The 19,585-nt window shown below is 40.4% G+C and overlaps 1 protein-coding gene across 5 annotated transcripts in view; it reads right to left on the bottom strand.

Annotated features, from left to right (window-relative positions):
• Window positions 1-19,585, bottom strand: part of STAU2 (staufen double-stranded RNA binding protein 2) — a 247,048-nt gene that overhangs the window by 208,025 nt on the left and 19,438 nt on the right. For all 5 annotated transcript variants that reach the window (XM_074987073.1, XM_074987072.1, XM_074987069.1 and 2 more), the window contains exons 3-5: window positions 18,189-18,319; window positions 12,822-12,981; window positions 8,259-8,394 (exon numbers count right to left, since the gene is read on the bottom strand). In XM_074987073.1, coding sequence (XP_074843174.1) covers window positions 8,259-8,394; window positions 12,822-12,981; window positions 18,189-18,319 — 427 coding nt within the window. The remainder of the gene's footprint in view (window positions 1-8,258; window positions 8,395-12,821; window positions 12,982-18,188; window positions 18,320-19,585) is intronic.

Raw genomic sequence — 19,585 nt, 5'->3', positions numbered from 1 at the left:
CATCGCCTCGCAAAACAGGTCCTGTTCTCTCAGCTGAAACAAGGGCAACATAATGCAGGAAGACAACAGAAACATTTTAAGATCCTGCTGAAGGATAGTTTAAGGAAGTCTAATATTAACATTGACACTCGGCAAACACTTGCCCAGGATCGCTTAAAATGGAGAGAAGTTCTATGGTATGGTCCGCTGCATTCTGAACTTGCCTACCAACAAGCTGAAGAGGACAAGAGACACAAGAGGCCAGAGAAATTGTCTTCCAGACATGGTCAACAGTCTCCTGCTATACCTGAAAAATTCTGTCCTCGCTGTAATGGAACTTCTGGATCAAGGATACTACTTATCAGCCACCTGAGGATCCATAACTCCCATTAAAAAATGATCATACTCCCCGCAGTTACAAGTGATCATTTATCATCACCATCAGAATAGCAATTCCATAATTAAAGGTACATGAACTGTTACAATCGAATTCATAATTTTTATTCCCATATAGTTTTCTCAATTACTATTAAAAGGTAATTGCCTAAATGTGCAGATAAGGAGGTTAAAGTGTCCAGAATGCTTTTTTCAACTTGTTAATACTAAGCAAACAAAAAGGCCTACAAAATTACTCACTAATATTAATGGCATCTTTAGCATTACCTGACTTCTCTTCCATAGAATTCGTGACATTAATGGAAAAACATGTACATAATCAATGAACATGTATGTCCACAAACAATTGCATGCACTTATACATATGTACTCGGAGTGAAACTCATCCTTGTGTGCATAATATCCCAAATAACTGAAATTCAGTAGTGGAACTAAGCTAGGGTTAATTAACATGATGCCTGCCCCGTGCACTGGCTGTGCAGGTGATTCTCTGAGAGCTGTTCCTGGTATAGGTTGGAATAGTTACAACTTTCCTCTTGCACTTGCACTGGAATGGACTATTTGTAGATCCAGTGACCCTCATTTTTGTTCCAGTATACCCCAGCCTATCATCATGATTATGGGGCTAGCTGTCCCTATATATCATTCTGTTAACTTTCTAAGTGCATCTTCTCAGATCTTTGGCCTTGTGCCTTTATTTCTCCTGCAGCAAGTTCACCCACTCAGACTGGGTACTTACTACAGCACCCATCTATGTTTAAAGTGCAGGTCTGACTCTGTTCAAGCATCTGCAGGTCTGACCGTGTTCAAGAACCTGCAGCTCTTCCATTACAGAGTTTGTAACGGTATATATAGTGATCAGACAGCCTTCTTAAAACAAACCATTTGTTTAGCATTAGGAACAAAGTATTAAATATATATATTTCATCTTACCTACTGCCTTAAAATACTATAGTGTGATTTAGGCAAGCCTAGGTTTGTTCAGACATTCCAAGAGAGCGCCCATGTCTTAGTCTAATTCCTCCAAAGAAGTCCTCTCCTCCTCTTGAGAGAGGATCCCTTATTAATTCTTACAGAGTAACTCGGCTTAGTGTTCATAGGCTTCTTCCTGTCCTGGTCCAAGCCAGTTTGTAGATTAGCTGGACAGGAGGCAAAATCATGCAGATAGTCCTGCCATTATCCCTCAATAACTCAAGTGTTTGCTGACAGGCGACTTGTTTTCCTTCCTGTTTTTCCAGATACGCTACTGGTGAGTTAAATCAGTATTGTCATGCACAAATCAACGACTAGGACAACACACAGCATTCATGAATTATTACAGAGTTGCTCCTAACCCATTATTCCTATTCAGGATTCAAATGGAGTCCCTTTCACCATATGCAGAAGCCTCTCCCAGCAGCCACACTAACTCTCCTGAAGGGTTACAGAGGTGCTCATGCAACTCTGAAAGCCTAAAGAAGGTCCCCTTAAGAGAGTTGATTTCATCCTGTGTGTGCTTACGAGATAACAGTGTGACACTGCATAATCCTCTGTGAACTATCTGTGGATACAATGGGTCTGCGTAGATTCATACGGTTTCCTGAAATTCAACCTCATCTGAAAACATGGCTTGTTGCATTTCATTACTCTACCCTTCTGATTTTCCTGTCCCTATTTTACTTACATTTATATAAATTTCCACAAAATAAATGAAGCTGATAGAACATCAAGGTTGCACAGCTTAGCATTCACAAGGCTGGTAATGCCAGAAGTAAGAAAGCATACTTGGCTTTAGTTTTCTCCCCTTGGAAGTACACGAAATAATACAATCTTTGACTGCAGAATCATGTAAGATACATCCCTGCAATACATTTTCCATTCATATACTGTAAAGTTATAATGCTCCAGCAGATATCATTTATTTTACACAATACAGGTTGCACTTCCCTGGTCTGGCATGGTTGAAGACCCTTCCAGTCCTGACAAGAGAATCTGCCAAACCAGGAGAACTCCACTACAAGGAATCAACTGCTCCCCTCATCTACTGTACCTATACCAAGGCAGCAATAACATGCCCCTGAGGGTATGTCTATACTAGCCCAGAAGATCAAACAGCTCAGGGGTCTGACAGGAACACACAAAAATCGACCTCTCGGGGTCACAGTCGACTCCTCCCAAATGCAAGTAGTAAGGGAGGTCGGTGAGAGAAACTCTTTCGTCGACCTTCTTCAGTAAGGATGGCCAAGCAAGCCGAGTGCAGGTATGTCGATTCTAGCTACACAATTCCTGCAGCTAGAATTGTGCGTCTGCCTTGACTTACTTTGCCTAGAGTTGACACAGACTCAGCAAGTGCTGTAAATACAGAAGGAAGTACTCCCAAGGCAAGCGGACGAAAATACAAAACGTAGGTAAAGCTGAGAAAACAGTGTGTCAAATGAAATTTATCACAGGGATATTACCACCTTGTGTGACATATACTCACAAGGCAGTTGCATCACATGAAATTCTTCATAACCAAACTAGTGCTCCTGTGATTATATTCATTTATACCTATTTGTTATTTTCCTTTTTCTTTGTTTCTATGCTTCACAAGTGTTCTTCATTTCCAAAGGATTTTTTTTAAGGTTTTCATGCTCCCTGCTTTGTGGTGAGACATTTTTAAGGAATTTTGTATTTTAAGCAAAACATTTAGGGTCTCTTCCAAAGGAAGGAGGGGATGTACACTGTGATCCCTTTGACAAGGGATTGTAGTATTACAACATCAAAAGCAGGTGTTCAGTTTCCAGTGGCTTTTATTTCTTGTCTAAAAGCCTGTGGTTTGGCTGCATTTGTAAGATATCATATCTCTTTTGCCGTTTTACAGACTCCTTGTCATTGAAAATACTGGAACACAAACTTCGAGGATTCTTTTCAAACCTAACTGAAGACAATACATTATGATATTAAAAGATAACCAAATGGAGACATGCACATGCAGAGAGTGAGACAGACATATGTAGTTAGAACTCAGTCAGACCTTGTTCCAGTTTTCATTTTTTTTAATTCTGTAAATGAACCGAGTACTCCCAAAAGTGAGGAATTAATAGCACTGGCAAGAGACACATTGCATGACTAGGTGTGTTTAAGTTTCGTCTCACAGCTCTGCTGCCAATGTTCCTCAATCTTGGCCTGTTATTCCAGTCCTTGTGGGTTCTTTTCTGAATAGTTTGCCAGTTCTATTTAATTGTACCAAATAACACAGAAGCGGAATAGGCCTTAAACCTCCAAATTTATTTACACTTGTACCTCATATAAAACACTCAAAAAGCATACTTCATTGAGGTGCTCCTAAAAATTCCCACACATATAGCCACATTCTCCTAATATACATTATTAATATTTTTTGCCAGACATGAAAAGAGGTATGCTAATCTTTTGGACATGAACCACCTTTGTTGATGTAGCTCACAAAAGAAACGAGAAAAAAAGGGACCCTCAAATATCATTAGTGTACAAAAGGGATATCAGTATTAGAGCAGATTTCATGTCTGCTAACAATGTGAGTGAAAAAGAATAATTTTAATTCTTTTGCCCAAAGAACATTTTCTTATATATGAGCTATAAACTTCATGAGGCGAAATCCCCAAGAATTCGTGAGTTAATTTGGTTATGAGGAAGAAAATTAATCTGGGCAACAAGCAGCTTATTCATGAAAGCAGGAGAGCTAATTCCCTTTCCGTTAAAGTTTATAAAGGTGTCTGGGATCTTTTTGGACAAAAGGAGCTATATAAATGCAAGATCATCATTGTTTATTTTGCATATAACATATATCATCTGGAGTATAAAGTCCACTTGCTGCAAAACTCTTCAAAAGCTCAAAATCGGATCTCAGTGGGATGCAATCAGATCCAAGGGAAATGAGGGCGGGCAGTAGGTAGGGCTGTGCCTGCAGGAAGTGCTTCCAGGTAAGCACACACAGCTGCTTCCCCACACCAGGCAGAGCCCATCAGCCATATCCAGCCACAGCTTGCCTGGAGCGGGCCTGTGAGGCTTGGGGCTCCCACACCACAGAGGTATGAGCTGGCTAGCTCTGGTGCTCCCGTCATGGTGGCCCCTGAATGGCTGGAGCACTAGCATTAGCTTACATCCATGTGGTGGGGGAAGGAGGTGAGCCACAAGCCTCATGGGCTGGCACCAGGCAAGCCGTTGCTGGATCCTGCCCACAGACCATAGGTTCCCCACTCCTGCCATAGATTATAAAGCCAGAAAAGGATCACTGTGATCTTCCAGTCTCACCTCTTGTATTACACAGACCACTGGACTCCCCAAATTAATTCCTCTTTGTACCAGAGGAAATCTGTAAGAAAACATCCAATTTTGATTTAAAAAAAAATGTTTCTAGTGATGGAGAATCCACTGCATCCTGTGATAAATTGTTCCAATGGGTCATCATCTTCACTGTTAAAAATGTACACCACCTTTGTTTTGCTTCAACTTTCAGCCATTTGATCTTATTGTACTTTTGTTTGCAAGCCTTTTATCATCACATTTTTGTTCAGCACAAAGGTACTTACAGACTGGGAGCAATTCAGTCCCTAACCTTCTCTTTGTTAAACAGATGCAGCTCCTGGAGTCTATCACCATGAGGCATGCTTTCTAATCCATGAATCATTTGCGTTCCTCTTCGCTAAACCCCCTGCAAATTATCAACTTCCTTCTTGAATCGTGAACACCAGAAGTGGACAAAGTATTCCAGCAGCAACTGAACAACTATAAAATACCGTAGTAATTATAATATTTCAATTTCTACTACAAATATTTAAATGACTTGTCAGTTTCTCAAATTTAAATATTACATCTTATAATATTCATATTTATTTTTGATCTTCACTAGTATTTATATTCTGTGATCCTAATGCTAACAAACCTGCAAATAGCAAACACAACAAGTTACACTACAGTAGTTCTTATGCCGGAAACAGCATAATATATCTCATCCTGTAGTAATACATTATAATTATGTTATTGCATCATGTATATCATAATTTCCCATGGGACCTCTCTGCTTGTTATCAAAGGGCTAGACTGTAATTCTCAGCCCTGTTCTGGAAAGGCAGACCTGTGTAAGTAGTTCCTATTCAGAAGCAGCCTCTGCAGGCATTGTAACTGAGTCACAGCTACCTCCTCCTGGCTTCCTCCTTGTTCCAGCGCACGCATGTAGGAATTTGCAGCTGACCCACAGCAAACTACTAACCATCTCTCCCTTTTGCTGGTACAGTTAATATGTCCAGTAGGCAGAGGGTGAGGAGGAGCAAAAGCTCCACCTAATCCCTATCAGTCTCTGCCCACCTGCTCTCGGGAAGTAAGCAACCAGTTAGCTCTACTTATTCCTACACACCTGGAGCATCCCAGGCTCAGGCAGCCCAGGTACAGAGAGTTCTGACACCATGCAGGCACACAGTCCCAATCCAGCTAGCCGACAAAACCGCTGCTGTTTATCTGTGTGATCTCTGTCTGGTTTTTAATTCTGTCTGCTGTACAATTAATTTTGCTAGGTTTAAATCATTTAAGATGGGGTAGTCTGATTGGTCAGGTAATTCTGTTAGCATGCGTTAGGATTGCTTAGTAAAATGTTAGTAAAATAACTGGTTATGGTATAACTTGGCAGGATGCAAGTTTAACTATATAAAGTGGAGCCCAAAAAGAAGTTCTTTGAGAACCAATGCCAGGACACAGCTCCAAGATCAGCACTGCCAGACCGCAACCTTGTGCCAATGACATCATCCGAAACCGGTCCATCCCCAGGTGGACCTGAACCAAGTTCATCTGTTTCACCAGGAGAGGTGAACATTGCATGCTTAGCATTTGTGTTGTTTGTTTTCACAATTGTTATTAAATAAGAGGTTAAGCAGCATATCATTTTTCATGGCTCTTTCACTGGTAAAGACCCTGCAAACCTGAAAAATTGAATGATTACGTCAAGCTCACAGAGGATGAGGGTGGATGTCAATATTGAAAAGGTTATGCCTGAGCCCTAAGAAAGGGTGAGGGTCAGTGTTCCTTCTAATTTTGTCCATCCATGGGCATAATAAATTTTGTTAGGTGCACCAAGGCATGTGTAGATGTGGGCCATCATATGCAGCCAGCTGTGGGTACTCTGCTAATCAGCTGGGAGGCAACTGAATTTCTCCTGGGCAGCCACCAAAGTTCTCATCTTACAGGGAACAGTGGTGTGGTCAGTGCTTCTACTGAAAAGTTAAGCCTGAACCCCAGGAATGAATAAGAGCGGATGCCCCTACAATGTGTGAATGAGAGAGAATTTTGTGCAAACAACACATGAAACAAGGAGAGAAGTCCTAAGTGAAACACAAATATCTAGGTAGTAATGTTAAATAGTTTGTGCAAAGCTCTTCTTCTGAAAAGGAAGAAATGTCATGGGGTCAATCACAGATTTATTTAAAAAAAAATCAGAATTAGGAGAAATGCTACCTGACTGAAGTCTGTGATATTTCTATGAGTTTCCTAAGTTGAGAAATAAAACTACTTTATGCAGCACTTTTTATAAAATATTAACAGTAATAATTGTTGTTCGTTGTGCTTTCATGAGTGGTTTTTGCTATACTACATCAGAAGAAAATACTCTACAATTCCACATCCTAGATTTTTTTTGTCATCAAACAATTTCTATTACTATTTCCAGTAACTAGAAAAGTACTAAAATACTGAGCTAAAGTATTTGTACGAAAGTTTATTTCAGCCCAACACAGACATTCAGCAAAGGCATTACATGCCACAGCAGAGTGTAACCAGAGAGTGATTAATAGCATGACAGGCAACACATTCAACCAAGGAAGTGCTCTGTATCACTGTAGAGAGAATTCCTTTGTGTATATCAGGAATGTTAACCAAACTTTCAATGCTTTTCATCCATAAAGAGAGTAGGAATGATGCAATTCCTTTGAAGCGAGAAGATAAAAAAGAGTAACAGGGACTCTGCATCTCAGGTCCAGCCCAGCCCCTAACTCTAATGAGCTTTAAGTCTCTCAGGTGACTACTTTATATCCAAGCTACACTTAAATCAGGAAAAATTAGCATGCTCTGCCAACCTTATACATGCTCTGCAACAGATCAGAACATGAGGACACTTAGAAAAGTTTTAACACTTCCCCTGAAAAACATAAGGCTTTGTCAGACAAAGAATTGTTAAGATGCTCACTTGACAAAGCTCCCACACATTTAACTCTTCTACAAGTCTCTTAAAAGTAGACAGAATAGCTCAAAAAGAAAAACCGTAACTCTGGAATAATGACTGCTTAGTGATCCTTTCTATCATTAGCAGCATTTACTCCATGTAAGGAGGGATTAGATTGGAAGTTTTAAAACGTGGAATAAAGTTCTTATTAATAAATCAAAAGTTATCATTTGTGAATTAAAGACCTGTATTTGTTTTACAGTTTTCTTCAGGCACAAGTAACATCTACTGGAGATGGGAAGACAGCCCCACAGCAAGTTAACTTTCCAAAGGGAGCCCTCCCAAACTTACCTGCCTCCAAAAGAAAGGGGCCTTGGTAATACTCAAAGCAATCCTGCAACAGCTAAGATATCAGCAATGAAAAGCAACACCTTTATGAGAGTTAACAATCTGACTCATGGCTCTCCAATACAAACCGAGTTCTAGTTCCAATCCATATTTAACAAAAATTACAACAAATTTTACCCGTCTCCATCCCCAGACACTTTGATATCCTTGGACACTTGCCATTTTAAACATATATTGCTGACCAACATACAAGTGTTTCTAAACTGTACATCCACTCCATGGTAAGAATTTTATTTTACACTGCAGTAATCTATAAAATTTAAAGAAACTTCATAATAGTTTAAGCAATAGAGAAGGAATAGCAAGTAACAGAAAACATACAAACCTCTGATTGTACATGCCCCGGAAATTATAATTTGCTCTGTAGTTTGGGATTGGCTTTGGATCTAACGGCCTGTAGATGGCAGGCTCTCCCCTTTTCATTGCCAATCCATTCAGCTCCACTGTTGGAGTTATACTGCCTATAAAAATAAGACTGCATGTGAGACTCTTCAACAGTAAAGCATGTTAATGTTGAGAGAAAAAAAGCTGTAAAGTGTAGATTTCCCTACTAAACAACCAATGACTAAAAAGCGGCATCAAATTTCAGTATAAAATGGGGATACAGATCCAACTTTAATAACTGGATGTAAATCAGCACTTAAATAGACATTTTCATGTATTCTCTTGGAATTTGGGCAGACAACTATGCCCAAACAAGATTACTATGATCAAACTGGCTAGTCAGCTTTGAATAATCTCAAGAATACCCGCAAAATACTATGAACCTTTTTCAAATTAGTACCACTAAAAATATCACATATCTTTTTTTCTCTTTCTTTTCTTTCCTGAGAAAACTGCTAAACATTGGTGATCTTCCAGAAAACACCATCCTAGCCACCATGGACGTAGATGCTCTCTACAGCAACATCCCATACACAGATGGAATAAACGCTGTCCGGAACAGTATCCCCGATGATGCCACAGCACAACTGGTGGCTGAGCTCTGTAACTTTATCCTCGTACACAACTATTTCACATTTGGTGACAATATCTACTTCCAAATCAGTGGCACAGCTATGGGCACCCACATGGCCCCTCAGGATGCCAACATTTTTATGGCTGACCTGGAACAGCGTTTCCTCAACTCTCGTCCACTTACACCCCATCTCTACCTACACTACATTGATGACATCTTCATCATCTGGACCCATGGGAAGGACAGTCTGCAGGAATTCCACCGGGACTTCAACAACTTCCACCCCACCATCAACCTCAGTCTGGACCAGTCTACACAGGAGATCCACTTCCTGGACACCACGGTGCAAATATGCAACAGCCGCATAAAAACCACCCTATAACGTAAACCCACTGATCGCTACGCCTACCTTCATGCCTCCAGCTTCCATCCCAGACACACCACACGATCTATTGTCTACAGCCAAGCACTAAGACACAACCGCATTTGTTCCAACCCCTCTGACAGAGACAAACACCTACAGGATTTTTACCAAGCATTCTTGAAACTACAATACCCACCCGAGGAAGTAAGGAAACACATCAACAGAGCCAGACACGCACCTATAAGACTCCTATTACAGGACAAGCCCAAGAAAGAAACCAACAGAACATCACTGGCCATCACCCACAGTCCTCAGCTAAAACCCCTCCAGTGCATCATCAGTGATTTACAACCCATCCTAGACAATGATCCTCAACTCTCACAGGCCTTGGGAGGCAGGCCAGTCCTTGCCCATAGACAACCTGCCAACCTGAAGTAAATTCTCACCAGCAACCATACATCACACCACAGCAACTCTAACTCAGGAACCTACCCATGCAACAAACCTCATTGTCAGCTCTGCCCACATATCTACACGAGCAACACCATCACAGGACCCAGTCAGGTCAGTCACACCATCACAGGTTTATTCAGCTGCACATCTACCAATGTAATATATGCCATCATGTGCCAGCAGCATCCCTCTGCTATATACATGGGACAAACTGGACAGCCCCTATGGAAAAGAATAAATGCACACAAGTCGAATATCAGAAATGGCAATGTACAAAAGCCTGTAGGAGAGCACTTCAGTCTCCCAGGACACACAGTAACAGATTTAAAAGCAGCTATCCTACAGCAAAAAAATTTTAAAACCAGACTCCAAAGATAAACTGCTGAACTGCATTTCATCTGCAAATTTGACACCCTCAGCTCAGGATTAAACAAAGACTGTGAATGGCTAGCTAAATACAAAAGCAGTTTCTCCTCTCTTGGTATTCACACCTCCAGATCAACTGCTGGTAGTAGGCCTCACCCTCCCTGACTGAGTTAACCTCATTATCTCCAGCCTTGCTCTGGCCTGCCTATTTATACCTGCCTCTGCAAATTTCCACTACCTGAATCTGACGAAGTGGGTCTTTGCTCAGGAAAGCTCCTGCTCATACGTTTAGTCTATAAGGTGCCACAGGACCCCTCCTTGCTTTGGCAGATCCAGACTAACAAGGCTACCCCTCTGATATTTTCTTTCTCAGTGTCATTAAACAAAATGAAGAAAACAAAAAATCTCTTACACAAGTTTACAGCTACTGAAACAAGATACCAGTGGCACAGGTTACTGTAGTCATTTAATAACAATGTGATAGAAACCAGGACTAAATTATTTAGTTTCAAGAGATGAGAGATTAAATTTATGATTAAAATTAAAAACTTCAAATTTTAATAATGTATGAACTGAAAACTAATTTCATCAAAATTTACTGCTACTCCAGCCATCTCCTGACCAAAAAGTGAAAAACAAAAACAGACAACCACCTTGGTGTGTGTAATTATTCATTCTCCAAAATGTTAACAGTGAGGGTGCACCCTGCCATAAAACACCTTATTTAAAAAGCAAATCCATTAGAAGAGTCAAATCTTTTAACATAACTGTCTTGTTATTTACTTGAAGGTGGGGGGTTGATCTGGCAAATTATAAACCAAGGTATGTCCCAATTCTACTCCAAAAAGAAAAATCTAAACTAAGTTTCAATATGTGTATGACATTATCTAAAATTATAATCAGATAATGTATGCATTAATCCAGCCCCAGAAGAGGGATAATTATTATAAGTTAGTTATTTAAGTTTTATGTGCCATTGCTGTATGTCTTATGCTGTACTCAGGCAAAACTATCCCTAATCACAATTTTTAGTTTTTCCTAAAATGAAGGACTACATGGACTGTATAATCTAAGTAATTATTAATTCAAATATACAATAAAAATACTGATAGTCATTAGGTCAGAAGATACCTTTCTTTTTAAAGAAAAATGATAGGGCCATAAGAACACCTGCATACTCAATGGATTTTTCAGTTTTAAGGGAAATTATTATTCTTCTGTTAAGCACTTTTCAATTAAAAAAACTTTTAAAAAGAAGGTTAGTCCAGAACACCCATCCCCTACGTAATATGCTGCCACACCCAGAGCCAAATAAAAGGCCCTTCTTCCCTGAATCTTGCACCTGCCTCCACTGAAACAGATAGCAGAAGTCCGATCAACTTCAGTAGAAACAGAATCAAGTCCCAAGCCAGCAGGGTCTGGAAAAGTTATACAAGTAATAGTCTCAGGCCTAAGGGAATGGGAGAGAAGAAAGAAAATCTTACACCATTCAGAAACAATCCCTTCTACCAAGACTCAGGCCACTGTTGATGGGATCTAAAGAAAGGTTTTTCCAGCCCTCCTCAGTGAGACAGGGTTATGTAAAGTAAATCTTTTGGAAGTGGTTGTGAGAAAGTAATGAGAAAAAAAGTAAAAGAAATAAAGGGATCTTCTCCCATTACACTAATCACTATTTTGTCAAACAAGAATAAGTCACTGATCATGTGACTGAGAATCACAAGCACTGAGGGATGAATTTCCTGCATCTGTATTTTATTTTCTCCCATACAGCAGCATATAATGTATACCGTGTGCAACATGAATCAACATCTCTAGATAAAGTTCAGATGACTCCACAAATGTCCTTCTAATTAATCGCATAAGCTATGTAGAATTAGCTGGAAGAAATAATTTAGGTTGCTACAAAAGAAAATCTATTAGGCAGAGAATTATATACTGAAACTTTTGTGCCAAATTCTCTTGATTTCTACTTTTACCTTCACACTTGGAGAAACTTGGGTAGAATTTGGCCCTTGCATTGAGAAAAAGTTAAAATATAAATTTGCCAGCTTCAGTACAGGTTGGGCCAACCTGATCTGGCACCACTGGGACCTGACTTATCCTAAATTAGAGAATTTGCTGCACAACTAGAGGTCCCCCGCCACCAGCCCCCAAGCACCTGCTGAAGGCACCCTGCTTCAGCTCCTCTCCCTCTCCCTCCCCTACCTGGCTGGGCCCTTGCACAGCTGCTGCTGCATCCTCAGTAGCCCAGCCTCTGACCCCAGCCTCACTCTGCTATGGGGCTTCACAGTGCCCCCAGCTCCGTGCTGTGGTGGGGTGCCACAGGTCTCCAGTCCTCCCGCTGCTCCCAGCCAGGCTCCCCACATTATTGTGGCTGGTTCTCCTGCCCTTAGGCTCCTGGGCTTTCTGGTCCAGGAGTACCTGTGGTCTTTGTGGACCACAAAGGTTTCCAGACCAGAAAGTGCCAGTTTTCATAAGTGCAACCTGTAATGTAAAAATGGTTCATTCAATCTTATCACTTTTTTGTGCTTGAATACTGTTGAACACACAAACTAGCTTGTACCTTTATTTTCAGAGCCGAGTCCTGAAGAAGTAAATGTCATGCACACTCACTGTGAGGTTCTTAATTATATTACCACACCCTCAAGCTGTACTTATGTCTACTACAAAATTCTCTATAAACCATCTAATTTCTTCTGACAAACAAGAAGATTCATTTTGTGTAGGGAAACTAATAGGGAACATACCTGGGTTGTTATTAACGTTGTTTTTGGGTGGTCTGGGAGTTGGTTTGGGAAGGGTTGTTTTGTCCAAAGCTTTGCTAGCAGCCGCATGTTGAGCCTTTTTAATACTGCTGCCTTCTGCTTCCCATGTCTGCTCTCCAAGATTCAGCTGTACTGTGAACATCTTCAAAAACGTAAAGAAATGGTAAATAATGGCAAAATTGTGAGCCAAGGTGAGTTAGAACACGCAAACAAAGTGGAAAGGAACTGCACGCCTTTATTTGTTGTGATACTTTGGCCAATTTTTGCTCTGGGATGCATATATAGTGATTCCCACTGAAGTTACTAAGCAACATTTGGCCTTTAAAATGTTTAAAAAAAAAAAATCAATCGCAAAGCATCACACCAACAACCACAAAAAGTGTTATAAAAGTCAAATAGTAGTAACTGAAGTATCAGCCTGCTTTTCTTGGAAGGATATTAAAATTAATTTTATAAGCCTGATTTTTCAAACTTGCATCTGTGTGGCCACTTACATGAGTGTGACGTGAGCATAAATGATTATTAAATGGTAGCATTTCATACTTATCACGCGTGGGTGTAAATGACTATAAAAGTTCAGGACAATGGAGAATCAGGCTTCAAGATTTTTACTTAATGAGAGTCATACAATATTTTTACTAATTCAGTTTTGTCCACATAAAGGCAAAAGCCCTCGCAACAAAGGGATCTGTTCAAAAGTATGAAGAAAACAGTAGTCTTCCTAAATTAATTTTGTTTCTTTAAGAGAGCTCTATAACGCAGATTAGGAACTGAAATAACTCAAATTTAAGAAAGTTGGCTGTTGACTCACCTTTAAAACTTAAGAATCAATAATGAAGAACAAACTCCAGCAAACAGTTCATCAGAGAGTAACAGCCAAGCACTAAAAAGTGAGAAGATGAAATCCTAGAACTATTTAAAATATTTGGCAGTACTTTCTCTACCATAAACTTATATTAATTTGCCCTGTTTGTATTTATGGAGTACCAATTTAGCATGCAGCTCTTCTAACTGCCCACAAAGGAGGGTAGAAAAGGATATGAATTAATTTTCTACCAAACATCAAAGTATCATACACAAAGAACCAGATTCTAATTGCACATGCACATGAAACATTGCTGCTTGTCTTGACAAACATACCACCTTACCTTCTGGAAACACACAGGAATACATACACATGAAACTAAAAGGTGAAGTAAAAGCTTTGGGTTTTTTTGTGGTTTGTCTAGGCATTTAAAAAAAATAATAAAGGTGCTACGTCAAGAGCCCCATATTTAGAGCTGGTGAAATACAGTGGGCTCAAAATGCGCGCACACACAATTCCTTCAAAATAGTTACATTCACAAATCAACATTTGAACACGTAAACTGGTAAACTACCCGCCTAAAAACTATATTACATGTAAGTGTAAAAATTAATTTTGAGTTTGTGAATACCTCCATTTTTCTTAAGCCCAGCTTTGAAAATTTGGTCACGTTGCTGAGAATTTTAACCCTTGTTGCAGTATTATAGTTCACATTGCCAATTACTACCTGATTTGTATCTCATGCACTGTATAAGCACAATTACTGGCAAAAGAAAGGGACCAACATCCTTTATTAATTTGAATTCTACCAAATATAGATAACATCAGAGTACTAACCTAAGAATGAAGCCTTGATATGTTTAAGATAATTATTCAACTCATGAACAAATTTGTTGTATAAATATCTGGATTGAAAGTGAAAAGATTTGCATTACGTAAGAATGTATCAACGTAATGTTTCTGTGGAAAAAGCAGATTTTCATTTATCTACCAAACTATGACCAAAAAACATCTATCTAATCTAGATATCCATCTAATCTCTATCTCTTCCTAACACACAGTTGCATTAAACTACAAGAATTTAAGATAATAATCAAAATCATAAGGGTAAGCACAGTTGCTAAAAAACTGTCTTTCTCACTTAGAATGCTTTTGCCCATCTGACAGAAGCCTCCTGCAAAGAACTAAAAAGAAGTGGAAATTTAATTAAAATTGTCCAAACCCATAAGTAGTCCAAAACCCATCAAATAATCAACCAAATGATATGGGTACACGATGAGATAAATTCGAGTTTATTACAATCAATTTTGGAACACTGAGTTTTATAAATTCAAATTGGAGTATCCTCACCTCCCAACAGGCTCCCCACAAAGTCAACTTACTGCTGCCATACTCAGTCACCAAACATTAACCGTTGCAGCAGTGCACCATGGGAACCTATCCCACAGTTCCCTAATCCCCATAACATTCTGGGTATTTTTGCTAGTGCAGCATGGGAAAAAATGCCTGCAAGTGGTTGTGGACATGCAATGTCATCTTTCCACACTGTATTGCCCTCCTTCCCCTCCTGTGGAAAGCAAACGGCCATTCTCCAGGAGGAAGGAAGGAAAAGAAGGGCAGCAACAAGATCCCCAAATTAAATGAAATATCTTGCTTCTATAACTGAATTGCTTTTTATAAAAGCTGTAACTGAATTATCAAAGATCTTACAAAAAGCACGTGTTTGAGTCTTCTCAACTGGCCCTCCAGCCACTGTCCCCCCTCTCTTGATTAAATATGATCCCTGAAAATAATACAGGAACAATGCAAACCTTGAAGAAACGGTAGGATAGTAAAGGTTTGGAAAAAAGAGATTTTGTAAAGCAGGGGTTTTGGCTTTCCAGTCCATTACACAGCTTCTGTGCCCTGGGATCACCCAGCAGTCTATCTTCTCAACTAGCCCTCCACCCACTCTTCCCTGGGTTAAGGGGGCAAAGCTTGAAGAAAGAGGATAGAAAAGGTTAGGGAAAAGATTCTGGGCTTCCCCCTGCACTACACACAGTTGTTCAATATGGTGGATGGCTCTCACCAAATTTCAACAAGCGGTGGTGCTCAGGTGGAGGGGGGGTAGCCCCCACTGACTGTTCGGGTGCCGGACCCCTTTGTCCCATATGAGGTAGGTTGGGTGGCTCAGAGGATGAAGGGCCAGTTGATGTAGTCACCATAAATATTTTTGGGTGGGGCTGGGGGGGGGCATAAGGTCCATAGCTCGAGAGCCAGCTGAAATTGCTCCCCCAGTGGCAGCAAGCCCCCAAAATATTTTTTTAGGGTGGGGAGACAGTTGAAGTGGTCCCCCCAGGCGGCAGCATGCCCCTGCAGGTCTTAGCTGCCAGTGGAGACTTCCCCCCAGGAAGCAGCAAGCCCTCCAAAATTTTTCCCGCCCTCGGAGCCCTCACCACACGCAAGCCAGGACATGGTGCTACCTGGCAGCATGGTCCACACTGAACAGCAGGCATGTCCTTTTATTGGGTCGGGGACTATCCAGATGATGTACTTGGGTGTGGGAAAGACCCCAACCGCATGGTGTCTGTGGAGGAAGGAGGGAAGGCCCCTGCACAAATGTAAACCAAAGAAAAGAAGCTTCTCAACCTCTCATATGAGCACAACCCCGCCAACAGCCTATCTGTCATGTGGTGCAGGGGCTTGTACCAGCACGGGGGGGGGGAAAAAAAAAAAAAAAGGGACAAGTGTTCAGCTAGTAGAAGTAGAGAGCCATGGTAGTCTGTAGTCTATCAAAACAGGAAGCAGTCATGCTCATCACCTAATAAATTATTTTGTAAGTCTTTAAAATGCTACATGACTGCTTGTTTGTTTTGATACACCTGACAAAACTACAGAAATCGAACAGAGGACCATAAGCAAAGTTTCCACAATGATGATAAAACGCACATATCTGAATTAAAACCAAAGTAAATTATTCTGCATCCTGCTTTGTTTCTAGACTCCAACATGGAGAAATGAGATTATAACAAAAATCCTATGATTATTAATGAATTTTCTGGGAAGATAAAGGCAAAATGATCCTTCCTGCATGCACCTAACATTCTGCAGGTTTCTACAGAACAATGATAGCATAACACATAAACAAGAGAACTAATGGAAGAGTTAAAGAAAACATCAAGTAGATGTTACATGAGGAAAAAAATAACAGAGCCAAAGCCCAATCCGCCAAGTTGCTGTGCCCCATGGATTGCTTTCATCTTCCACTGGTGTTGACCGACACTGTAGCTAGAATCAAATTATTGACAATTGACTTACCTGGCCAACCTTACAGAGGGAGGTCAGCAAGAGAAACTCTCCTATCATCCTCCCTTACTCCTCATAATACCGAGGAATACAGGGGGGTGACTACGGACCCCAAATAGTTCGATTTCGCAAGTCCCTACTAAGGGTATGAAATCAAACCAGCAGCTTGACCCTGACCAGGTCACGTAGTGAGGACATACCCTGAGAGTGTGATGATTCTGTTGCCATGAACCTTGGGCTATCACTTGCAACAGTGCAAAGTCGGTGCAAAGCACTGTCAAACCAAAATGGTAGCATGTTACACCACTTTGAACTGGTTACAATGCAAGAGGCAGCATTAGGAGGGCACGTAGAGAACTTCTTGGGAGAGGCTAAGCAACTTGCAGGGTGATGCTGCATGTTACTAAAAATAAACTTTGCTCAGCTGCTCTGCTCCGAAAATGCAGAGTAGAGCTAAAAAGATTATTGAATAGAAAATCTCATTTTTGTTCTTAAGATGAACTTTTAAGTAATCTGTCTTGAGAGTCTGCCCTTCAGGAGGGAAGAAATCTGAAAACTCTCATATTCCTCTAGGACCCCTGCCATCTGAGACCACCATGACATGTTCTCACAGATCACAGTTAACTATCAAAACAGGAGGGAGACTTGACAAGGACACCAAGTTCTTTAAGACTATGATTATATCAGGAGACCCATTGACACTGTGGGCCTGAAAGAAGGCTATATGGTGTTAAAAGGAAAATATTGTGATAAATATACTATGCTTTTTAAAGACACACATAAAAAATCAGATTTGCTATCAATATAACCAACTTCATGTAAACTAAGTAAAACTGATTCACACAAAACAAAAAGGGAAAAGATTAGCCCAGCAGTCTGCTAGCAATGAGTGTGCCCATGAAAGGGATCTATCTGCAAGTCTGAAAAGCCGACTACTAGGGATTTGGAGTGGTAGCAGTGTTCTGTGAAGTTCAGCAGCAAACCTCAAGAAAGATTAAGGGAGGGTGCTGATAGATTCTGAAGAAATCCTTAAGAGAAAAAGATGAAAGCTAAGAAGTATGATCTCAAGGGTCAAGGCTAAGTAAGGCAGAAGACAATGATGTAAAAATTGTCAAGGCTCCAACAGTAACACAAACAAAGCAAAACTAACCCCCCTACACTATAAACCTGATTGTGTTCCACAAGTGCACTTGTTGAAACCATGACATTATCTGTTCACAATTTAAGGTATGCCTCAGAACCTGGAACTGTAACCTTACCTTGGCATGTGCAGGTCCTCTTTCATTCAGAAGCTTATACAGGGGTTGAATTCTATTGAAACGGGCTAACTCATTTACCAGACACATTGGAGTTTTCTCTTTGGGGTTTGCCATGTTATCTTGGAGAGGAGCTGTAAATAAAGAGTCTGTAAAGTTTTTGTGGAGAAATGTATTCTTCACAACTTTGCAAAAGTAGTAGTATATGTTTAAAAAAGTAAAAATACTTTGGCTAAAAACCCAAATATGCTAAACATATGAGATTGTGTTAATGTCAACAAAACTGAACTCTGATAATGTAATGTTTCAATACTATTTATATATTTATAATTTGAGCATACATCTTTTACTGTCACCATTTCAATTACATGCAGTACAAAAATATAGTTAAAAATCTCTAATAATGAGGACATAATTTAACTTGTATGTAATACCATGTCCCAGAAAATCACATTCTTCTCTGTACTTATTGTTGGAGTTAATTGCTCCTTCAGTGCGACTTTTAAACGCTTAGGTATAGCAGCGGATAACAAGAGGGTTGCAGAATACAAGGAACTTGTGGTCTCACATTTGTTTTTCCCCATTCTTTCAGACCGCTCTGCTCTTACTAGGCTGTGGCCACACTTGGCCAAAACTTCAAATAGCCATGCAAATGGCCATTTCGAAGATTACTAATGAGACATGAACTGAATATTCAGCGTCTCATTAGCATTAGGACACTTCTGGACGCAGCACTTCGAAAGCAACACTTTCGAATGCTTGCAGCTTGGTGCAGTTAATGGGGGGTCCTTTTCGAAAGGACCCCACACCTTTCGAAATCCCCTTATTCCTCTCAGCTGAGGGAAATAAGGGGATTTTGAAAGGTGCGGGGCCCTTTCGAAAAAGACCCCTGTGTAGCCACACTGAGCCGCATGCATTCAAAAGCAGCACTTTTGAAGCGCTGCATCCAGAAGTGTCCTAATGCTAACGAGGAGCTGAATATTCAATTCAGCGCCTCTTTAGTAATCTTCACAATGGCCACTTGCATGTCCATTTCGAAGTTTTGGCCAAGTGTGGCTACAGCCCCAGGGTTTTAAGGGGTATTTCCCCAACTTTATTTCTTTCAACAATTTTGGGGATTCTGTTCTGGTTTCATAAACCCACATTGTTATATACATCTCACAGAACTGGAAGGGACCTTGAAAGGTCATCAAGTCCAGTCCCCTGCACTCACAGCAGGATTTAACCTGTCACAGAGCCTTGGAAGGCCCCCCCCAAGAATTAAACTCGCAACCCTGGGTTTACAAGGCCAATGCTCTAGCCACTGAGCTATCCCTTTATGAACCATATGCTTCTTCAAGGTCTTTACCTTCCTGCTATCTCTTTCTCTCATCTTTGTATCTATCCACAACAGAAACTGG

The sequence above is a fragment of the Carettochelys insculpta genome, chromosome 2, assembly GCF_033958435.1.
Source record: "Carettochelys insculpta isolate YL-2023 chromosome 2, ASM3395843v1, whole genome shotgun sequence".
In the NCBI taxonomy this organism is placed as follows: Eukaryota; Metazoa; Chordata; order Testudines; family Carettochelyidae; genus Carettochelys; species Carettochelys insculpta.
The sequence above is the reverse complement of the archived record's forward strand: the minus strand, read 5'-3'. Positions and strand labels throughout refer to the sequence as shown.